The sequence below is a fragment of the Ambystoma mexicanum genome, chromosome 9 (assembly GCF_040938575.1).
Source record: "Ambystoma mexicanum isolate Mex_15411 chromosome 9, UKY_AmexF1_1, whole genome shotgun sequence".
NCBI lineage: Eukaryota > Metazoa > Chordata > Amphibia > Caudata > Ambystomatidae > Ambystoma > Ambystoma mexicanum.
This window is the reverse complement of record NC_090931.1, coordinates 824041346-824065735: the sequence shown is the minus strand read 5'-3', so window position 1 is coordinate 824065735 and position 24390 is coordinate 824041346. Positions and strand designations below refer to the sequence as shown.

The window sequence follows — 24390 nt, the reverse complement described above, 5'->3', positions numbered from 1 at the left end:
GGGTGTTCTAAAGGCAGTTTTCCACTCGTCTCCTTCCCGGATACGGATCAAATGATAGGCACCCCGGAGATCCAACTTGGTGAATATTACCGCGCCTCTTACGGCTTCCAGGACATCCAAAATGAAGGGTAGTGGGTATCGGTCTTTGAGGGTGCATTGATTTAGGCCACGATAATCGAGGCAGGATCTGAGTTCCTGGGTATCCTTTTTGGGAACAAAGAATAACGAAGCACCTGCTGGAGATTTTGAAGGTCTTATGGTGCCATTTTCAAGGTTGGTATCCAGGTATTCTTTGAGGGCCTTTTTCTCTGGTTCAGAAAGGATGAACATCCTGCTGAAGGGAATCACTGCTGAGGGTTCCGTTTATATTGCGCAGTCTTCAGGCCTGTGTGGGGGTAAGGCCTGGACTATGGCAGTCGAAAACACATCAGCGTAACCTTGGTTGGCCTCAGGGACTTGTATGATATTGGAAACCATGAGTGGTGTTTCTTGGTCTTTATGCGGTTCTTTAGGGGGTGTTAATGAAGGTTCCAGGAATAGACAGTGAGACATACAAAACTCTGAGCCTAGGAATAGTGATCTTGCTGTCCAGTTGATATACGGATTGTGTTTTTGTAACCAGGGCATAACCAGTACCATGGGGAAGTGGGCTGACTTAATGATGTCGAACCTTATCAGCTCTTGATGATGATTTATTGAGAGCTGGATCTCCTTGGTCTGCAGGCTTATGGGCCCTGAAGTGAGGGGTCTTCCGTCGATGGCTTCCACAGGCTGCAAGGTACTTTGTGTCTCGTACGGAATCTGGTGACTAGCAACCCAATCATGATCAATGAAGATCTCCATAGCTCTGCAGTCTACCAATGCCAAAATAGGATAGGTCTTGCTCTTGGAGGGTGATAGAAATGCCTGTAGTATGACCAATTTGTTTTGTCCAGGAGAGTTCAAAGATGGAATTGATGTGGAGCAAACATCTCTCTTGCAAAGCTCTGCTCCATCTAGGATCGGGAGCTGGCATTTCCCGAATGCCGAGGGGGGGGGGGGGCTTGAGGACATTCCCTAACCAGATGTTTGCCCGAAGCACAATACATACACAACCCCGTGTGAATCCTTCTCATCCTTTCTTGCGGGGATATGGGTCCACGGAAGGCTCCTATCTGCATGAGTTCTGGTTCTGTGACTGAGCCTGGGTTTGTGTCCATTCTGACGGTGCTCTCAAAGGACACCTTGGAAGAATTTCCCCTGGATTTCTTCTTTTCAGCCTTTCTTTCCTGGATACGGAAGTCTATTTGCATGGCAAGGCCCATTAGTGCCTGGAATGAGTTTGGTCGTCATTCAGCCCTCTCCTGAACAGGGTGAAACTCGCCTCAGAGGACCAATCAGCTTCCTTAGCCAATTGTTTGATTCGGGTCACATAAGTGAGCATATCCTGGGAACCCTGCTGAAAGTCTAACAGACATTCTTGGGCACTATAGACCTGCTCAGGGCGATCAAACATGTTTTTAAGGGCCTGTATGAACCCATCATAGTCATCTAGGAGGGCATCGCTGGAGTTAACGAGGGGTGTAGCCCAGGTTAAAGCATTCCCGGAAAGGTGGGAAATTATGAAACCCACCTTAGCCCTGGGAGTCGAAAAGTAATAAGGCTTAAATGTAAAGTGGACCAAACATGAATCCCGGAATCCACGAAGGGTTTTTGCTGACCCATCGTATTTGTCAACAATGTCTCCCAACAAGACGCTTTCTTCTGTGGCTGGATCTCGGGATAGGACCAATTGTTTGAGTGCGGCGTTTTCCGCCTTTAGATTTTGGACCTCAGTTGATAGTTCTTGCATGCGACGCATCAGGTCCTGAACGGCGGCTTCCATGTCGCTATCGAATTCGGTTGGGTGGCGTCTCAAACTGTCAAGGAGTTCCCCCCTTCTCACCCGGGTCTGTTCTTTGCTGGAGTCCTTGGTCGCTGCCTTCTTGCGGATGCACCTGGATTTGAACAAGGTTGCCTGAGTCTCTTCCGACTCCACAGTGCGTTCAGTTTCCGGGACGCGGATCCAGGAATCCGGGGAACTAGGAAAGGTGCAACTAGCACAAAAGTGCAGGAAATAGGAGGAAAGGAAGGGGCAAGGAACTGGTAGATAGACAGGTAGAAGGAAACAATACCGCGAGCTATGGGACACACGTCAGATTGCTACTTTGCAATAGCATTGAGACGCGCGGAGACGCAGAAGGCGTGGTCTATTAATAGAATACATTACATCCAGCGCGTGGAGCGAGAAAGGGGTTTCACGCTGAACGACCATGTTGGGAGTATTATGGAGTGCACGCCACGTTGTGACAAGGACCAGGAATTCCAAAAGGGACATGTTCTGTAGTTCATGACAAATACTTGTCTCAGGCTCCCATTGGGCTTGCGCATAGCCACAATGGGACTTACCCATTCTGCTGCTTCAGCTTCTCCTATTATACCCTCATTCAGCATGCGTTTGAGCTAATTCTCTACATCTGCATGCAAGGCAAGTGGTATGGTGTGACCGTTTTACCTTATGGGTACAGCCCCTGGCTTTAATTTGATCAGGTGACCAAAACCTCTCAGACACCCCATCTTTTCACCAAACACATCAGGGTACAACTTCGCTACATCCATATATTTTCCTTGAATGGTTCCTACCTTCCTCGGGCTCTTATGTATCACCACAACCTGAGACGGGTGGTTGGGATCTAGTCTTAAGACAAGAACTGCTTGTTCATAGAAGAATAGTAGGTTTCCTCCCTTGGAAGTGACCCTCACCATCCCTTCAGCAGAACACCCTTCATACCTAAACTGTGCCCAAAACTCCCCCACAATATCAGTTGGCACATCCCTGTAGGCATGAGCAGTCACACTGGCTTCCTGCAGATCTCACGACTTGAACTTATCCCTCTGTGTGTCCACATTCACAAGTGTATAATCCGCACCACTGTCTATTAATAACTTCACTGGTACTGCATTCAGGCTCATTTCTGCATGGGGCTTGATCCTTTTTGGTTTTGCATCAACCTCATTTACCACACAAACTTCATCCTCCCCACGGCTACCTTAATCTGGCCAGTGAGTCACACCACCCTGAAACATTTTACCACTGCCTGATTTGTTCCAGTGCTTGCAGCAGCAAGATATGTGACCTTTTCTCCCACAGTCTCTGCATATTATTTGGTGTGCAAAGCACTGTTTATCACTAGCGAGATGGTCAGGATTTCTGCATCTGTAGCATCTTTTAATAAATGTTCTCCTTTCTGTCCTCTGCTATGCATCCAGCATCTTCTTTTTCATGTGTTTACTTTCTTCTTTATTCGCTTGATGCGTCCGAGTTTTTGAGTGTTCAACAGCATCAGTACCAGCATGTACTACTTTCGCAGGCTCAGTGTCTAAAGCTTTAAAGCATTTCTATGTTTGGTCTAACATTTTTTCTATTTCAATCGTTCTCTCCAAAGAAAAATCTGCACCTCCGGCCCCTTCACGCATAGTGCCTCTCTAATTTTGTAGTCCGCACATCTTATCATTAGCTGATTTCTAATGTATTTGTCTCTGCAGTGGTCATAGTCGCATTTTATTGCTAGACCCCGTAAAATTGTAAAACATTCCTCAATTGATTCCTCTTGCTTCTGGTCTCTTATGGTAAAATGGTATCTTGCTAAGAATGTATTCTCTTTACCAGTAAAATGTCAGACCAATTTCAATAAACCTTGCTCAAATACCGACAATCCTTCAGCTTCTTGAGGTTGCAAATCAGGTAACTTCCTAAAATGACTTGTCCTTCTTGTCCCAGCCAGTGGTACAACAGAGAGTCTTTTCAGTTTGCTGCAAATGTATTGCCATACACTCCAGGCAAATATCTCATCATTCCTTCCAATCTCCCCACCTGAAAACAGGCTCACCTGAGTGTGTCAGAAACAATGCTGGTCCAGGAATATTCATTCTCAGTTTAATTCTCCAGGTGACCCTCTGAATACTGTTTTAAAGTCTGAAAAATCTGTTCCTTTGCACTTCAGAAGATGCTGCCTGGCCTTGCAATGGTGGCTTTCTTAGCGCGCATTGCCCTAGTCCCACACCGCCTGACCTCAAAATGGCAGTCAGCCTTCTTGCAAGATTTCACCCTCTATGGAGTTTCAGGGAACAGCTCATGTGCTGCCTGGCCTCCTGATGGTGGCTCGCCCTATGCACAGAGGCCCTGTCCAGCGGGCTGCCTGACCTTGGAATGACGGTCGGTTTTGCACAAGACTTTGCCCGCTACGGTATGAGGAGCACAGCTGATCGCACCGCTGATCACATCTCTGATCGCTATGAGCCTGCACAGCAGATCATCAGCATCTACTGCCGATTTCGGGCACCGTGATCAATATTGAGTGGGGGATCGTGGGCGATGCAGCACTTAATGCCAGTTCAATGATTTACTGGGCCACCAACACCTCATGGAGTCCTCACCTTCGCTTGCTTCCGTGGAGCGGATGCGACCAACGTGATAATTGCAACACAGAAGGTCAGGTTGTGGCACCTCTGCACTGGCCTGCGCTCGTCAGGCTTCTTAGCAACTCACACTCCCAACGGTTATCACGGCCTGAAGGAACAATCTGCAAGGGGGCTGGGGCTGCTGTAACTACAATCCCATTCTTGTCGCCAGTATTACATCGGAACATCACACGTACACAGTAAGTGTGAGTAATGCTTTATTTAATCAGTAGCTGTTTACAGCAGCCCCACACCCTTCATAACTCATCAACTGTATCGCTCCCAAAACTAAACATTCCTTACAGAACTTGGAAGCTCTATGACCATGCAGCATAACTTTAATATGGAATGTTGATGATCCGGTGGGGACACATAACTATGTACAGAACAGAACAATGTACAGGCATGTCAACAAAGCTGATCATAACAGTTCCTAAATTTATATCACTACCTACATAATGTCATATCACTAGATAACACATGATCCCTGGGTTGGGTACTTGGGGTTTGTCTGTGGCCTGGCTCTGCTTGTTCAGGGGGTTGGTGTGGTGTTGTTGGTGTTGCTGCACTTCTGTCCCTGTGTCTCATTGGGACCTCTCCCCATTGTCTTTTCGATGGGATTGTGTCCTCCGACGTATTCCACATCTATGACAGGAAATGTCCACAGCTGTGCTGCTTTGGAACATTTTTGGCATAGGGCGTCCTGCGTTGATTGCGTCGATCCATTGTCCCTCGAGGGCCTCCGTCGAGGGTCGACATCACCGGATGTTATATATAGGACGCACAGCGCCCGTAACCTCAGTTCTGTTTTTTCCGCAAATGTATTTGCTTCTGAATCTCAGCGCGCTCGATTCTTTCTTCGTGTACAATGTCTTCATCTTCTTCTACTACCCGGAAGTCGGGCTTTAAAAGATTTCGGGACTGCGGTTCGAAGATGTCCATCACAGACCCGCACGACATCTGCCTCTGGTGCCTCGGTGAAAGCCATACCGCCCACGACTGCGAGGATTGCCAGTTCCTGACGTCTAAGGCCTTGCGGTAATGTAAGGGGAAATTGAAGGTCGGAAGGGTGTCTAAGCCCCATAAATCGAAGTTCGCTGAGCTTTCGACCGATGACTCGAGGGGCGACTGTGTCAGCGAAAATCCAGAGGGTCTTGGTCTAGGAGTGGTTCCCACCATTCCTCTGCCTCATGGAGGCATTCTAGGAAGTGCCGTCGCCGGTCACCTTCCCCGTCCTCGTCGGAGGAGGACTCCGACAAACGGTTGACTTGTCCCACCAAGTCTTCGTCGCCGGCCGAATGGGATGCATTCCGCCAGCAGATGTTAGTGATTTTCGAATCGCGAGGCACAGTTCCGGCTGTGCCTTCGAAAGGAGCCGGCGGGGAACGGGCTAAGTCCACCACTCGCACGCCTTCGGGCTGGGCGTTCGGCGCAATCATCAAGAGTCGTCGAGGTCCCGATCAGAAAAGGAAGATCGCCATAGCCGTGCCAGATCCAGGTCCCGGTCCTCAACACCATTGAGACTGTCGGAAACTGTGAAGCCTTCCAAGAAGGCGTCAACGCCATCAGCGCCGTGTCCGTCGAGGGACACTCTTGGGGCTCTGTCCTCGAAGAAGTCTTCGATGCCGTCAGCGCCTTGGTTGACGTCAACGCCGATTCCTTCGGCGACCTCAAGGCCGTTTGGGGGGGATTTGACGCAGGTGCCACTGAGGGCTGTGGAACCTCTGAGGAAGGCTGCCAGTAAGTCTATGAGGCCTGGTTTTGGGCCCTATTCTGTTCCTGCTCCTAGATTGGAGTTTTTCCAACCGTTTAAGGATATTTCAGAGGTTGAGGAACTGTCTGATGAGGAGATGGCCTTGCCTGTGCCTCCTGATGTCCCTGATGACCTTTTGTCTGGGCATAGTCAGATGGAGGAACTCTGTCAATCATTGCATGACACCAGTGTCCTTGACACCTCTCCGGAGGTGGAGTTTGGCCGACCTGAGCCTGGGGCGCATGCGTATTCCTCCTTTCGGCGTCTCATGTCAAGGGTGACAGAATACTTGGGGTGGTCTGCTCCACCTGTTGATATTGCTCAGGATGATTTGATTGACATCCTGGATCAAGGTCTGCCCCCTGACCCGGTGTTGCTGTTTCACATGGCTTTGCAAAGGAGGGTGGTGGCGGCTTGGACTGCTCCAGAGAGTCTACCTAGCAGTTAATAAGTCGCTTCTGAAGAAATACCAGCCATCTAGTAGTGACCCCTGCTATTTATCGACGCACCCTACTCCAGAGAGTTTGGTGGTGCAGGTGGCTACGGCCTCCTCGAAGCAGGCTGCGTACCCTACCATACCTCCTGATAGGGACGGTAAGCTCTTTGATGGTTGGGCAAAGAAGGTATTTCCGGCTGGGGGTATGGCGTTGAAGTCAGCCAACTCCACTTGTTACTTAGCAAGTTTTACGCACACTCGGTGGAACTGTGCGTCTTTGGCAGCTGAGCATATTCCCGAAGGGGAAGAAAGGGATGGTTTTCTAGCCCTCGTGCAAGACGGCAAGGATGCCATGTGCGAATCCCTTCAGTCGGGTTTGGACACGGCAGACTGTGTCAGCCGGTCCATGGGTGTGAGCACCGTGATACGCAGGTTTGCGTGGTTGCGGAAGTCAGGGTTTGCTCCTGATGTGCAGTCCCATCTTCTGAACATGCCCTTTGATGGGGTTCATCTGTTTGGCAGCAAGGCTGACTAGAGCCTTGAGAGGTTGCAGACCTCCAAAGCTGCAGTACGTCATCCTCCACCTTTTCGTCCTAGGGGACAGCAATGGAGGGGAGGTTCCTTTCGGTTCTACTCTTCCTTTGTTAGATCAGATCGAGAGGAGCTGCCAGTCAAAGGGGCCACCGTAGGAGTACCCAGGGTGGAAAGCAAGGTACTCGGGGTGTCAAAGCTGCTCAGGCAGTTGCCTCTTTGCCCTCAGGCACTGCCGCACCTGCATCCGCTCGGTCATGAGGCCATGTCCCATGGTTCGCCGGTTGGGGCAAACTTGCACAGCATCTTGGAGAATGGCGGGCCATTACTTCAGATGTGTGGGTTCTGGAGATCATAGCCCACGGCTACTGTCTTCCCTTCCGGCAGAGGCCTCATGACAATCCACCGGGGACGCTCTCTTTGAAGCGTCCGGATCCACTCCTTGCACAGAAAATCCTATCCCTGCTGGAGAAATGTGCCATAGAACGGGTTCCTGTACTGGAGAGGAACAAGGGATGGTATTCCCCTTATTTTTTGATCCCGAAAAAAGACGGGGGATTGAGACCCATCATGGACTTGCGTTGGTTGAACAAGCTCCTCAGGAAGGACAAGTTCAGGATGGTAACTCTTTCTCAAGTCCTCCAGGCCCTTCAACTTCAGGATTGGTTGGTGTCTCTGGACCTCAAGGACGCTTACTTTCATGTGCTGATTCAAATCCAAGCACAGGAAGTTACCTGAGGTCCGCGGTTGGTGACTCGCATTTTCAGTTTCGGGTCCTGCCGTTTGGATTGACCTCCGCCCCAAGGGTCTTCACCAAGCTGATGGTGGTGGTGGCAGCGTATCTCAGGAAAGGGGGGATTCATGTCTACCCCTACCTGGACGATTGGTTGACCAGGGCACGCTCTCCCGAGCAAGGCCTGGATCATCTGTCCGTCACCTGCCACTCCCTTCACAAGCTGGGCTTCTCCCTCAATTTGAAGAAGTCACATTTGACACATACCCAGCGGCTCCAATACATCGGAGCAGTGTTCAACACATCCCTGGGGCAGTGTTCGCCTCCCCAGGTGAGAGCTTATCACATTCTGCAGAAGGTGGACAAGTTTTAACATGCCCAGAGTCTCCCGGCGTTCAAATTCTTGAGGTTGCTTGGCCTCATGGCATCCTGCATTTTCCTGGTGCCAAAGGCCAGGCTGCAGATGAGATCCCTGCAGTGGGCTCTCAAGATGCAGTGGTCGCAGTTCTCCGGCAGGATGTTGGATCCCGTTCAGATTCCGACCTCTGTCACCCAGGATCTTCTATGGTCGGCCGACAAAGGCAATCTTATGAATGGACCACCATTTTGGCAACCATGGCCGGAGGTTGGGGCGCTCATGCCAACGAGTTGACAGCCAGCGGACGTTGGTCTCTGTCGGAGTCCAGACTCCACATCAATCTGTTAGCGCTGAGGGCCGTCAGGCTAGACCTGAAGGCTTTTCTGCCATCTGTGCAGGGGAAGAATGTCCTGGTTATGATGGACAATACAATGGCCATGCACTACCTCAACAAAAAAAGGGGGGGCAGGGTCACTCACATTGTGCAGGGAGGCGATGCAGCTCTCCCATCCAGCAGGAAATTTCTATCTCAGCAGTTTATCTGGCCGGTGACGAAAACGCAGCGGTGGACGCTCTGATCAGGCAGAGCACGGTCTCTCACGAGTGGGAGCTGGCTCAGGAAGTTCTGTTGGAGATCTTCGCCCTTTGGGGAACCCCACAAGTGGATCTCTTTGCCACCAGTGTCAACCGGAAGTGCGAGAGATTCTGCTCGCGGGAATTCCCCCCAAGAGGAGCCTTAGGGGACGCGTTCGTAGTGGAGTGGTTCTTCCCACTGCTGTACGCATTTCCTCCAGTCCCTGTCATTCCGCAAGTGTTGCGGACGTTACGGAGGTTCGGTTCCCAAATGATCCTCATTGCTCCGGCATGGGCCAGGAGAGCGTGGTACCCGGACCTTCTAGACATGTCCATCTGCCCTCCACGCTGTCTTCCCTACCGAGACGATCTGCTTACATGGCAGGGGGGTTGGGTTCTCCATCCAGAGGTCAAGTCTCTCAGCCTTCATGCTTGGTATCTGAAAGGTTGAGGTATAAGGATTGGGACCTCCCCGAAGACGTGATGCAGGTGTTGCTTTCGGCCAGAAGGCCGCAACGAAATCCCTGTACTGTTGCCATTGGAGAAAGTTCTGTGACTGGTGCAGGGTACAGAATGTGGATCCTTTCCAATGTTCCATTCCTTTGGTTTTGTCTTTTTTGCTTTCTTTAGACCACAAGGGCCTGCACGTGGGTACCATTAAGGGTTACTTGGCAGCACTGTCCATATTTAAGCGTTCGTCTGAGGAATGTTCTTATTTTAAGATTCCTTTGATTTCCCAGTTTCTAAAAGGGCTAACTAATGTGTTTCCACCGTTGCCTTTCCAGGTGCCGGGATGGGATTTGAATTTGGTTTTAAAGTTCCTAATGGGAGCTCCGTTTGAGCCCTTACATTCTTGTCTGTTGCGACTGTTGTCCTTTAAAAATGTGTTTTTAGTTGCGGTTACTTCCGCACGCAGAGTGAGTGAGTTGCAGGCACTTTCCGCCAAGTCACCCTTTACTGTTTTCCATAAGGGCAGGGTTGTCCTGCGGGTGCGGCCTTCTTTTCTTCTGAAGGTTGTGTCGGAATTACATTTGAGCCAGAAGGTGATTCTTCTGGCGTTTTATCCTCCTCCACATCCTGGTAAGGAAGAGGAGAGGCTCCATAGGTTGGATCCTAGAAGAGCTTTCAGTTTCGATCTCTCACAGATGCCCCGGGTCAGAGTGGACGATCAGCTCTTTGTTGGTTATGCTGGAAGGCGCTTGGCTCAGGCTGTTTCCAAGCAGACCTTGTCCAGATGGATCATTTTGACAATCTCTGAATGTTACCGTTTGGCTGGAAAGGACCTTCGGCTTACGGGCTCACTCTACTAGGGGTGTGGCTGCCTTCACTGCTCTACAGAGGGGAGTTCCTATTCGCAATATTTGCAAAGCGGCCACATGGGCCTCTGTCCATACTTTTGTGAGACACTATTCCTTGGACTCGATCCAGAGGCAGGATTTGGCTTTTGGTAAGCCATTTAATTGGGCATTCTAAAATTCTAAAATTGTAAATTCTTTTCCCACCTCCATAAGTTGGTACTGCTTTGGGAGTCTGTCATAGATGTGGAATACGTCGGAGGACACAATCCACTCGAAGAACAAGTTACTTACCATATCTGGTAATGTTCTTTCAATGGGATGTTCCTCCGACGTATTCCACATCGCCCTCCTAGCCTGCCCCTCGACTGAATTTCCTATGTGATTGCTACTTACGTTTCCACAAAGCTTTCTGGAGTCATACTGGCAGGAGATTGGTGCCACACGTTCTGGGAAAAAACTATAACTGAGGCTACGGGCGCTGTGCGTCTTATATATGACATCCGGTGACGTCGAACCTCGATGGAGGCCCTCTAGGGACAACGGATCGATGCCATCGACGCAGGACGCCCTCTGCCAAACATTTTCAGAAGCAGCACAGCTGTGGACATTATCTGTCATAGATGTGGAATGTGTCAGAGGAACATCCCATCGAAAGAACGTTACCAGATATGGTAAGTAACTTGTTCTTCTTGGGTATACCTCATAGGCAAATTCTGGGACAAGGAAGAGAGATGTGGAGGTAATAATGCTATGATTACTTGCTGGTAATCTTCATTACTCCTACTCCTACTCTTCCTTGTCACAGTACTGACGACCATCCTTTCCCTCCCTGCGGGGGGATGATGGGGATGCCCCATGCTGCAGCTTGGATATTGTTAACTGGTGTTCATGGGTAATTAGGAGGTATTATACCTCTGAAGAAAAGAAAGTGAAAAGGGAGGGGTTCCTGGAATGGTTCCTCATAGGTAAGTACTGTGATGAGGAAGAGTAGGACTGGGAGTAATGATGATTACCGGTAAGTAATGGTAGCATTGTCGGAGATGTAGTCACGTGGGGCTCAGTACTGAGTGTAACAGTATGCATCTTTCAATATGCACTCTTGTGGGGAGAGCTTTACTCAGTTGAGTCGAGCACATTCATGGGCACATAGTCCAGAGGGGGTTATTTGCACTGTATGCAGCAAGTACGATGCACCTCTTCAGTCACATTGACTGTAGTGTTCTAACATCATCCCTTAATCAGAGATAATGTCCAGCCTAGCATGTTTCAGTCCTAACAATCACTGGCAGACTTTCCTCAGGGCAAGAAAGGACTATGGCCAGGTACCTGGGATAGTTTAGGAATAACAGTGGGCTGCGATAAGTCTCTTGTAATCAATTTGTTTGTCGGTATGATGTTATGGAGGAGGTGGGTTGGTGGGATGGAGCAGAAAAAGAAAGTAACACGTCAGCACCATGAAGGTAACATCCTCACATGATCCCCTAATAACACATTGAAACCGCCAGTCACGCAGTACAGGTGTTTCTTGAGCATGAGTTTATGGACATTTACTTTTGTGCCAAAATCAGAACTGAGTAATGCAGTATGCAGACTGTGGCATGTAATCCTCAGGGGTCTCTGTAGATGGCTTTGGAGGGATATTTGGTCTCTTTTGCACCTTTATGCTAAGGGAGATAGAGTGCATTCTGGGACAGGTAGACCTGTGGGAATTCATGTTTTGGGTGAGGCAATGTGATCCAGGCACATTTAGTTCCATGGGGCCTCAACAATCAGTGGAGATAAATATTCCGGTATGTGATGGGAGTACCCTGACTTATGATGGCAAAACCTGCCATTTGCAAAAGTCTGTATCCATCAAGTCCATAACCCTTTCTGGGTGCTTCTCCCTCTTGTGATTTTATATAATTCTTACTATCCTTACCTTTCTTCCTCCTGACTTTAATCTGTTGATATGATATGATATGATATGGCATTTGTAACGCGCCTATACACAAGTGTTTCAAGTGTTAGACTCTTGTCATTCTGGGGTGCTATCAGTTGTCATGCACTGCATTATAAACTCCAATAAATAAATAATAATTACATAAAAATGCCAAATGATGGTTATGCTCGGAATGTTATGCTTAACGTGGGCATACATTATATGCACAGTTTTTATACTGTGTCAGTCACCACTGTATCACCACTACGCTGACTGTGTGAATATAGTGCCTGGCAATAGGAGAATGCGCCTGGTGTATGATATCAGTAAACATGAACGCGGGTGTAACTGGGAGTATGCTTTCTGTAGCTAGGCATACAAGGCTGCACATGTCATTAAATAGAGGCATGCCTGTTGCTTCCCAACGCTCAGGCATGGCGGTATTAATGCATTTTCCACGCTTCCTGTACCTGTAAAGAGCAGCATTAAAAATAACAATAATGATGATGGCATCAAACAGAAAAATACATTTTGTACCGAAACCCAGAGTCAACAGGAACAGTGCAAAGACAATTTGCACAGTTCAGCTAGTTTCAAATTGCTCATATTCGTCTGAAAGTTGGAAGCAGTGGGGTGGGTAATCACTCACAGAGGAATCCGTCGTTCTCCCCTAGCATTGACACATGCTGTGATCGACTCCTGCCAGAACAACCTTCTCTTTGGCTGCGGCTGTGTTTAGAGGCAGGGCTTCTTCCTGGTGGCACCTTAGTTCTGGAGGCCTGACACCCGCATGATAGATAGATGACACACATGGCTCTTGAATGTTTATGTCTGGCTATGTAGGGCCCTGTTACTGCTCTGGAGCAAAGAGGGCTTGTTGCTCTCAGACTACGCTCGATACCAGCTTTACATCCAACTACCTGCTTCCATACTAGCGCACTCTTTATGAAACCTAGTTTTTGTAACAATTTTGTAAAACGTTGTTGGGAACAGGTTGTACTTTATTTATTTATGTATTAGTCACTTGTTAGGTGCTTATACAATTAGCAAAACTGTTTCAAAGCGCCCACAGGGCAACAGGGTGGGGACAGGGGAAGGTAGACAATGAATTACAACAAAGATAAATAATTGAATTAATAGTACAAACAAATCATGAGGATAACATGGAGGGGAGACAAACCTACTATGCCCTGTGAGTGTTCAGAACATGCAAGTTCTGTAATAGCTCTCAATATTTGTCCATCAAATCTATTATACAGAGTGAATTGTTATGAATCCACATTCAGCTGAAAAACATGTCAAGAAGTGATACATTGAATAAACGGCATAGGTCATTTGCAAGAAATGTTGTTGAAAGACGCAGAACTAGCCAAAAAGTAGAATTCTTCCGGCTCATTGGGCCTCATTACGATAGTGGCGGTACAGTGATAATGGCGCCAGTAGTGATGCCAGCGCCTTATCACTGTACCACCACATTACGAATTCTGCTTGCGGGTGCCACTCTGCACGCCTGGTCAGACCGGCAGAGCGGTACCCGCGACCCCAACAGGATGGTAGCAACGGTACCGTTATGAACGGTACCGCTGCTGCCATCCTCTCCTATGGGGGCTCAATGGGAATGGGGACGTACCGGCTCTGGGTCCTGCGAAAGGGAAATTACCAGGCCCGTCGAGGTCGGAATGGCCCGGTTATTACCCTTTCGCAGGACCCGGAGCCGGACCCGAGTTTGGGGGTTACCTCAAAACTTGTAATAAGGCCCATTGAGTCTGTTTCAGCCTAGTAGGAATGATTGATTGGTTATACAATTAAACATACACTTAACGCAACAGACAGCCTCCAAAAAGGAAGCTGAATTTGGTTTCATGTCAAAAGGATCTGAAAAATAGATTTGATTGACAAATTGTTATCAAACTGAATTAAGTTCCATTGAATACTGAGGCTGGCACATGTTTGAGAAACTCAGGAATATGTGTCATGAGGATTTTTGAGCCCTGATGAAGATCCCAATTAACTTGTTTTAATGGGGTTGAAACATGCATGTGTTATTTAGGCACAGCACCTCCCTTTGCAGCACATCCCCTTCCTTTAGTTGCTGTGTTAAAAGAATTATTTGTTCAGTATTTTTTTATAGTCATTTTAAAAATACATGTGTGCAAGATATACATTTAATAAAAACTGAAAAGCATATCTTTTTGATAAATAATTGAGTACAGGAATAAATGTCATTGTTCAAGTCTTAACCTGCATTGATTCTGGTAGATGTTGTTAGAGTGCTAATTAGTGCAGAAGTTTGAAAGAGAACCCCAAACTGTATTGATACCGTGTCGAAAAGAACCAGCCAGGGTTTGACGTGGACAGTTTCGGGGCATGCAGACAAGCGGGTCTAAGAATGTGCTTCATCTGACAGTTAAAAACGTGACGGAATATGTTAAACTTGATTCTTGGTCTTAGTGGGAAGCCAGGGGAGTTTTCTTAGGAAAGGAGTCAAGGGGTCCCATTTTTCCAGTTGGGTGTGGTACTGGCAGCTGTCTTCTGGAACCTCTGTAGGTAATCTGGGAACTCCTGCATAAAGGGCTCTCATATAGACCAGTTTAACGTTGATCTGGGGTTTTCTTTGTGATCGCTAATTCGCGGGGTTGTATTGGAGGCTTTTCCATGCTTGTCTGAGAAGAGAGAAGGCCACATGTGCCATTTGAGATTGCATTCTATGCTCACCGACAATGTAGACCCCACATTGTTTGAGATACTTAGTCATGGCTTTGATGCGACTCAGGAAGCAGGTGGTATCAGGTGATCGAGAACCTGTGTGGAAGGCCATCCAGTATGAATTCAGTTTTAGTGCAAATCCGTTTTACGGTCACTCATAGCTATCTGTTATGCTGAAGTGATCGTGCAGATGGACAAAGTGGAGAAAAGTGTTCCTTTGAGGGCTGGGATCCTGAGGTACACTTTGTCTTTGTCTGCATGGGTGTGGGAAGGCTGGTTCGATTTCTGGATGAGGCGAGAGATTGGGGAGTCTTAGGGGTGTATACATAACATAGGTGGTACAGTGGCCCGTTGAAATGGTACAGTCTTCCCAGGAGGGTTTTAGGAAGACGTTATCGAAAGCTGTGGTGATACTGAAGAGAACAAGCATGGTGATGGTGCTGACATCAGCTAGGGTGAGAATTAAATGAGTGTCCACAGAGTTGTGAAGTGTTTTGGGTGTAAGCCATACTTAGCAAGGTCAAAAAAAAGGTAAATAATATGGGATTCCAAAAACCACTGGAGCTAGGCCACTTCTACTCTGAGGATTTTGGAGTCACAGGATAGGCCCCTTCTACTTTTTGAGGATTTTGGAGTCACAGGATAGGCCCCTTCTGATCATTGAGGATTTTGGAGAGTCTGTCCCCCCGCGTGCACCCTCATCCCACAGCGTGGTGCTCAATTTATTAACCTCAGAAAGATGAAAGGCAGAGTTGGCCTGCCAGGATTCAAACCTGCATCAGCAGGCTATGCATCGATGACAAAACGAGCACTCAACTCGTTACGAAGAAATGTTCTGATATTTGCTGGTAAGCATATGAAATGGGCTGTAAATATGGCCAAGTTTCCGATATGATTTAGTATGGGCTTCCTTCTTCTGCGGATGGCTGCTGTGGGGCATGCAGCTACGAGCTTGGAGGGGGGACTCTGCATTTTAGCCCTGAGCACCTTGATTACAGCTCTTGTTGGGAGGTACCAATGGGTCGTCTCCTGGTCTGCCTCACCTTCTCTAGCGAATGGCCAGTAGGTCGGTGGCACCTGACATTCTTTAAAGAAGTCAAGGTCTCCCACTGCCCAGGGCCACTGATGCCTGCAATACGGTTGCCAGACATTTCGTCGAAAAAAATTGGTCGACCAGACAAATGGTCGAACCAATTTGGTCGAAAACCAAATAGTCGAAATGTTTATTTTTTTTATTTTAACCCTTTTTTTTGGGGGGGGGGGCCCAGCCCCCTGTTTTTCTCTAAAAAACCCTTTTTTAACTAAACGAAAACCCGAAAAATAAATATATAAATAAAAAAAAAATTCGACCATTTGATTTTCGACCAAATTGCGTCGACCAAATTGCAGTCGACCAGTTTTTTTTCGACGAGTTGACTGGACACCCTGCAATACTACAGTACCAGGCGCTGACCAATCTACCATTTCTTTCCTAAAGCAATGGAGTTTTGCTGCTCTGCCCCTCCAAAGTGTTTCTCTAATGCATTTCATTTTAATGTTTCAGCATTTCTCTATCAGAAGGGTGCATCAACAACGTGGATAGGCTGAGGGCTATGAGCGGGGTAATGGAGCAGCAATGAAGTTGCACAATGCAGGTGCAGTAGGAATATGCAATCGGAAACTTGCAGCCCATGTTATAGTCAGAGAGGCATTATGGAAAATGGTTTGCAAACCATGCTAACGCAAGCAAGGGAGGGCTTGCAAATGTAAGCATGTGCATTATGGCAGCATATAGACGCTGTAATGTGTGGTAAGTGGTGCGCTAAGGAGCATTGCATGGCGTTTTGCTAGCACCATATACATTATGTGAAATTGCATGCATTGCAACGGTGTAAAAGCCTGAAGTCAAATCAGTCTTATTTTGAGAGTCACAGATCCAATCCAATCTTCATAACATGAGGTGTTCCTGCTGGGGCCCTCCACCTTACAACTTTTGCACCTGCGTCAGTTCGCTCCAGCTGCAGAGGCAAGAACAGTGCATGGCAATCAGAGCACACTGCTGCACCCAACACACGACTCCCAACATAATCCACATAAGACCTATAGCAACCACACACCGTTCAATCCAGGCACCTGAGCTCGAATCTACAACCTCCAAATAGCTCAACTATGCTACAAGTTCACACTAGTGGAAGAGGAAGTAGCTGGCTAACTAGGTCTTAAGTTCTCACCAATTTGATGTTACACTGTGTTTTGATTTGTGTGTCCACAGCATCTCTATCTAGGTTCAGGCTGCGTCATGGGTTTCAGCCACTGTGGAGACCCCGTTTGCTTAGTTCTAGCCGGACCGATTCCCTACAGGAATACATACCCACACACCCGCCAATCCTGGGCCACGTTTGCGGCAGCCATTAGGGTGAACACCTGTCCTCGGGTCCCTAGACCTTAATTCTGTAGTTGGTCCTTTCCTCCAGGGTCTCTTTGGTCCGGGAGGGGTGGATATTGCCCCCCCATCTACCGCAGAACACAATGGGAAAGTGAGGGCTTGGGCTCCCTCCCTGGCCTGCTGGTTCTTGACCCTTGGGCTAGAGCACTCCTTTGGGCATCCTGCGGCTCCCCGTCTGGCCCCGTCTGGCTGGATGTTCCTCCTGCTCAACCTGTCGGTAAAAGAAATAACTTACCTAACCTTTTACCATCACCACGGAAGGCCTGTTTGATTTGTCCTGGTGAGTCCTGTGAGGAAAACACTTGGAAACTTTACTCATTCCTTAAAAGGGACCTAAAGTTCACTTATCTGGACTTGGACATTTTGGATAATTCATATAATTTTATGAGGTACTGGTGACTTTACATAGAGTTCAGTTATAATAAATCACTCCATTTAATTATTTTCCATTGCAAATAATGGCCATACTGTAGTAAATGGTGGTTGCATGTTTTCTACTGTCTCTGTTGGGTAAACTGGGATCTCACTAGGCCCAGTATTGTACTAAATTATTTTATTACTATTTGTTGCCCCTGTTGGGGCCTGTTTCCTGAACCGATTAACCTGTTTTACTTCTTCATTTTTAAAACCACCTCGGCCTGTACCTCCCTGTGTTACGCTTTGCTCCTGTATTTGGTTTTTGGAGGGAGAGGGGATCTATGCATTTTATATGGGCCCAATTGTACTTTGTTACTAGCTCCTGCCCCTCCTGGGAGTGACACCTTACTGCCCTGCTATACTACCCATTTAGAAAAGTTATACTCTCTTGATAAGCACGCTGTTTTGACACAACTTGGCTGCTCTTTTAGAACACACCATCACAGGGTTTCTGAAAAATCTCCCTGAAAGGCACAGATTTTTGCATCCGGTGCTGTAACTCACTGACCTGTCTTACTTTTTAAGTAAGCGCTAAGCCAAGTGTAGAAGAGGTAAACTCTTAAAGCCTCTTTCCTGGAGAAGTTTACCCCTGAGACGCACTTTTCCGTTGTACCCATAAACCCTGTAGAGAAAGCAGGCAAATACACCCAGTGGTCACTGTTCAGTCACTGGATGCACTGTGAAAGTGATCCCATGTTAAGAAAACCTCTCTGAAGACAATGTTGACTGCAGAACACTTTTTCTGTGACCTCTCTTTTGGTCTCATCTGACGTGCTTGAATGTGACCTCAGCGCCTGATTGGCCTTTCAGATGCACTGGCCTATCGGAACACTTCCTGATTTCCCTTTAGGCAGTACTTGAAGTGGCGTGCACACTCGAGCAGAGGGTCTTAGCGGGCGTGGCCTGGCAAGGGGTCGGTTCCGCAATTAGGAGGCAACACTTACATCACCTGAATGCTGCCTGTTAAGCCACGCCCCTTGCTTGATTTTCCAAAAGGGCGGGGGTCGTGGCCTAACAGGCAGCCTTCAGGTCAGGGAAGGGTTTCCCTGTCTTTTAATTGCGGTACTGACCTCCTGCCAAGTACCCCTTTCACTGGAGAAGCTCCCTGCATCTCAAATGAAAGGGGTGCCTGTCAGGGGGTTGAAAAGTTAGGCTTTTTTTGTAAAGCCTGAAGTTCGCGATTGCACGTGAAAGCTTCAGGCTTTAAAAAAAAAGCCTCGCCTTTTGATTGTGTCGCTGACACCCCACCAGACACCCCTTTCATAAGAGATCTAGGAAGGTCGGCGACACAATGACAAGGGCAGGATTTTTTCCCTGAAGCTCTCGGTTACATGCGAGAGCTTCAGACTTTACAAAAAAAAGCATTGCCTACTACCAGCTGGTGGGCTGTGGTTAGCAGGGGACTTCAGGGGCCCGGGAATGGCCCCATCTCGAACACAATTTTCAGAACCTGCTGCAGCTCCGCTTCTGGCTAGCCCCGGCCCACTTAACACCCTGCCTATAGGCCAGTTCTCCTCAAAGGCATAGTTTGTTTAAAAAAACTGTGAAGAATACATGGTAGCCATATCAAGGGTGGCTTTCAAGACTGGACTTCCAGATCTAGAGACTCTATGAGATTGATCCGCCCTAGATTTAAACGAGCACTCCTACCCTGTGAGGGCTGCTGTAGCATGGAATGAATTAGCGATAAACCTTCGCTGCAAAGACAATTTCCCCACCTTCAAAAAAACACTGAAAACTATTTTCTTAAGCTTCCCAATGCGCTGCTAATGTCCTCCTCCTTTCTTTATCTCTTTCTTTCGACCTGTCCTCTCCGCGCCCTGATGCCTGCGGGCTGCTGCGCGTAAGAAACAGCCAAATACAAATAGAATCAGTCGCCATGGCAAAATTGGAGTCAAGTTGCAATAGAGTGACACCTGCTACCCCCACTCCTCCATTATGACTCCTTAACTTAACGTCACATTAACTGCAATACAATTACTGCTTTTCATTGTGTTTTCTTTTTTCATTCTCTGACATCTGAAACTCAGTTCCAACCTGATATTTAAATCGACTATATTTTCCAATTAGTTTAATTAGTTTTTTGTCCTATGTTATGCACTTGGACGTGCCTGAAGCTGCTGTTGTTGCCCTACTGTCCACCAGAATGCATAGTCTTATTTTAATTTCATATCGTGGACGTTCATTTGTACCTTTGCAATGCAGGATAGAGTTGCATATAGCTGTATTGTTGTGAGCGTGCAGACGGGCCCACCATTATACATGCTAAATGCAAGCGCACATGGCAGGGTGCAGTGAACCGTGACTCCAGCTCCTTGGCCAATACCGAGGTGCTCATGTTTGTGAAATGTCTGGCGTCTGAGTTCTTAAATACAAATAGTATGCGAACTAAAAGGTGAACTCGGCCTTCTCAAAAGAGCACCAAGTGAGTCGTTCTGGTATACTGCAAATTTGTGTTGCTAACAGAGTCAGATTGGGATAAAAAAAAATAAACCGGGGCATTGAAGGGAAATCAGCCATTAATCGCCAGTTCATGACTTTTTGCGATTAAGGCCCTGATTCATGGAATTATTTGCGTGGAAAATCGTGACATTACGTGCCAGAGCGCACGAAAAACTCGGTTTGTCGATTCATGGAATCGTCTGCGCAGGACTTTTTCGTACTTTGCGGGGACTTCGCACACTCTTGGCATGTCTCTGCAAGCGGCCAAGTGCCTTGCACGAGACACCTTGCAGAGCGTGGCCGTGGCTTGTGCATAGGGCAGAGTAGGGGGTGCAACACACAAAATGGGGACGAACAAGGGAAAATGTTGGTGTTACAAGGTCCGAGCAACCTCTCGTCAAGGAAATGACCATACAATGCACTCAACCTATCCGCTACCCAAAGGCAGGCGTACAGAGGACTCTCTGCACAGAGGTTAGATTGGGTGTCGGATTTAGGGGTGCGTGCATGCAGTCGGGGTTCCGATCAGACTTGGGGGTTCTCGTAAGCAGTGTAGCAGGGTGCAGGAACGGTATACGGGAGTTTGCATGCAGTGTACCAGAAAATTATGACTTTTATGATACGTGGTACCGATGTTGAGGGGGTGCTCGGAATATTTACAGGGGACCGCATGCACCCCCACCGGGCTGCTCCCGGGTTCGTCGGGAGACTTGAAAAGAAAGCCATGGTGATCATAAATACAACAACGTTGTATTTATAATTGCCGGAACATTCTTTTTAAGTCTCCTGGGCTCCCAATTATAAATACAAACTTTTGCTTTAAGTCTCCCAGGCTCCCCCGGCTAGGGGGAGATCGGGAGACTTCGAACTAAAGCCACAGCGAACATAAATACAACAATGTTGTATTTATAATTGCTGGAACATTCTTTTTAAGTCTCCCCGTGAGACTTAAAAACGAAGCCACGGAAATCATAAATACAACAACGTTGTATTTATAACTGCCTGGACTTTCGCTTTAAATTTCCTGGGCTCCCGCAGCTCAGGGGAGTCCAGGAAAGCAGGAAAATAACAGCACAAGGAAGCACTCACCAGCAGCACGTGGGAGGAAGGAGCATGACAGCAGTCTCTGCTCTCCGGTTGTAATAAGCAAAAGCTACCTGTAGGTGGCTTTTGCTTCATTATTGCCGCGGGAGCAGAGCTTAAAACAAGCACAGGAGGCTCATTCATTTCACAAAATGGATGCCTCCTAGTGCTTGAAATTTTTTACTTTGAGTCGCATTTGGTTGACATTTTACATAGGAACTTTCTTTAAAAATATTTTTTGTATATATTTTTTATTATGGCCCATCTTTTGAGACAATAATATTTTTGAGTGAACTTCCCCTTTAAATAGTGAAGGCAGATTTTCAATCCTGTCAGCGATTTTGGCACCTGACCACATATTTTCTCAATTCCGGTTTGTACAAATATTCATCAATGTATTAATTTCTAGAGCTAAAGCAATCTATCAAACATGGATGTCTTAAAAAGTACACAAGTCACATACTAAACCAAACTGTCAGATATGCAAATCTTTATAAAAACAAGTTAAGTGATGATCATGATGGTAGTTGTATTTTTCCAGCCAGCATGGGGAAAGTGATGAGACACTTAAAAAAATCTCCTTTAAATGTCTCATGAAAAGGCACAGATTTGAGTAGTGAGCAGAAGCTGTTTCACACGCAAATACTACCTTTCCTGCTTTTACATCCCAGCATTCACACTTATTTGGGTGACAAATCCCCCCCACTCACGCTCGCCTCCCGCATATCCCTGCTGCAGCAAGTGTTTTTTGTGACGAAGCCGAAACAAGCTTCTTTGTTGTCATAAGTGCATATAAATGGACCTCAAGGGAAGTGGACAAAGTGGGCGGTAGTGGTTGGGAGCGGTGCTCCTCTACTTTTTCTTTTTAAGCTTTACTGTTCCTATACTTTTATTTAAAAAAGAAACCATTCTGGAAGAAGTTGAAACTTGCACTGCACTAAACATTCCCTTAAACAGCAGGTGTGTTTGCGGGGATAGTGTGTAGGAGGGGCATGGTGATGGGGTTTGTTAGAAGCGGGCACAGGACAACAGGGAACATAGTTCCACTACCTCTTTGCATACACTTCGAATTTATCCTGGGGAATAGCTGCGTTCAAAAGGTTGTTGAGGTATGCAAGGTGGTGCATAATTATGTGTGCAGTTAGGCCGAATTAATCGTGGGGGGTAGCTGCATTCCAATGTTGTATGGTGCAGAGTGGAGAGTCAGTATATCAGGAGGTATGTGTGAGTAGTTTGTGCAGTTGGAAGAGGACTCCCATGTCCTGATTACCTTCCTGTGCCTACCAAATTATCTATGCTCCCAAGCATAGTGTGGTACATTTCCTACCCCCAGTAATCTATCTGAGTGTGGTACATTTCCTAACACCAACAAATCATCTAAGTGTAGTACATTTCCTACCCCCAACAGTCCATCTAAGTGTGGTTAATTTCATACCCCCAACAATCCATCTAAGATTGACGCGTGGCTAATCTTTGCAATAGCTAAATGCAGAATATAGCTATTTTACATAATTAGGCTAAGTGGGGGAGAGTAGTCAGTTTCGCATAATTAGGCTAAGTGCAGGATACGGCTATCTTACACACCATGGCTAAATGTGAGACATGGCTGACTATACATGGAGATAGCGACTCTCTCAGAAGCCTTTTTCTTTGTTCTCTGTATCTAGTCCTTAGTTTTCCAGGTGCAGTTGAATGGTTTGTGTTGTCTGGTGCTAATATTTTTTCATATATGTTTTTCTCTCATAAGTATTACAGTATTGCTTGTCTCTATTGCTCAATGTGTCACATGGAGAGTCTTGAAGATCACTTACAGCATGCCATGTGTATGCTCTTAACAAATTGGATGTTAGTCCCCTGTCCGTCATCCCACCATCAGCTTCCCAGATGCATGCAGCAAAATCTTCACTATGAAGAGTAACCTTGCGCACCAGACAGATGGAGATGCGCTCACCCTAACATGAGCAGTGTGGCTCAGTCTTGGGCAGCATAGGGCTAGGAACACAACTAAAAGTTCCTGGAAATGCCTGAAATTCTTTCTGTAAACATACTTCACAGAGAAGGGGCTCCTTGTGTTGTCAGGGCTGTTCGTCCACTAAGATTGCTGAGTTGCAGCCCTCTCATTGTGCTCTTAGTGTTTTTCCTGGAATTATTACTCCTTAGTTTTCTTCCAATTAAGTATTGTTTGTGTTCTTCTTCAGGTGACAATCACAACATTAACAGTGTTGTTTACAAATGGAACTCCACGACGCAGCTGTTCGAAGCCAACCAGACCATTCCCACATCCGGTGCTTATGACTGGGAGTATTTCACCATCGGGCCATATTCCTTCTTGGTGGTGGCAAACACGTTCAATGGCACATCCACAAGGATCGATTCCCACCTCTACATCTGGCTTGGTGGAATGTTCCATCTCTTCCAGTCAATTATGGTAAGGACTCACTGGATTGATGACGGGGTGAGACCCGGAATTCCATCTTTTCATTTCCTGGCAATATGAATTTTGATGAGTTAAAAGCTTCCAAGCTGAAGAATCAAGGGTTTAATTGTCTGGAATTTGTGAATCTTCCCAGTTGATCAAAGTACACCTTTTTGTGTCCTAAGGATATTTATAGTATATATTTTCTAATACCCCTTGAAAACTGATGTTCTAGCAGAGGAAGATTGTATACTCTAGAAAAAGAGCCACAGAGTTTGTACAGGAAATTATTATTGTAAACAGGCATTCCCCGTACATTTAAAAGACCATGCTTACATGGGAAAGAAAATATAAAAAGGCAAAGAGGGGTAAATAAGGAAAACATAAATAAGATCGAAACAGCACCCAGTAGCTGCTTAACCTACCTTATTTTACAGTAGGTTCTGCAAAAGAGACCAAACAATAACCGAATAAAATGGTTTTCTCTGCTTATGCTTAACTCTGCCCCCTGTTTAAAGAACATTTTCAATAAGCATTATTGACCCCCAAATGGTGGAAAAGCTCATATTTTCTTAAAAGGTCAACTTTGCTTTTCCATTTTGAAACGGTGTGGCCCTTCTCCCTCCCTTAAGCCCATGACAAGATCCTGTACCCCCCTTCAAGGCCAGACCCACCACTGTGTACGTGTGTGTCACAGATTTTAATCCCTGCAGGACTTTCTCACTCCTGCTCTCTCATAATCTTGAGATTGACAAAAAGAGCACTGTGTTTATATATATATATATATATATATATATATATATATATTGACTAAAACAA

General features: G+C 46.8%; 1 protein-coding gene across 3 annotated transcripts in view; it reads left to right on the top strand.

The window, feature by feature from the left end:
- TSPEAR (thrombospondin type laminin G domain and EAR repeats) overlaps nt 1-24390 on the top strand; it is a 213883-nt gene that overhangs the window by 157867 nt on the left and 31626 nt on the right. For all 3 annotated transcript variants that reach the window (XM_069615843.1, XM_069615842.1, XM_069615844.1), the window contains exon 9: nt 23354-23583. In XM_069615843.1, the coding sequence (XP_069471944.1) occupies nt 23354-23583 (230 nt within the window). The remainder of the gene's footprint in view (nt 1-23353; nt 23584-24390) is intronic.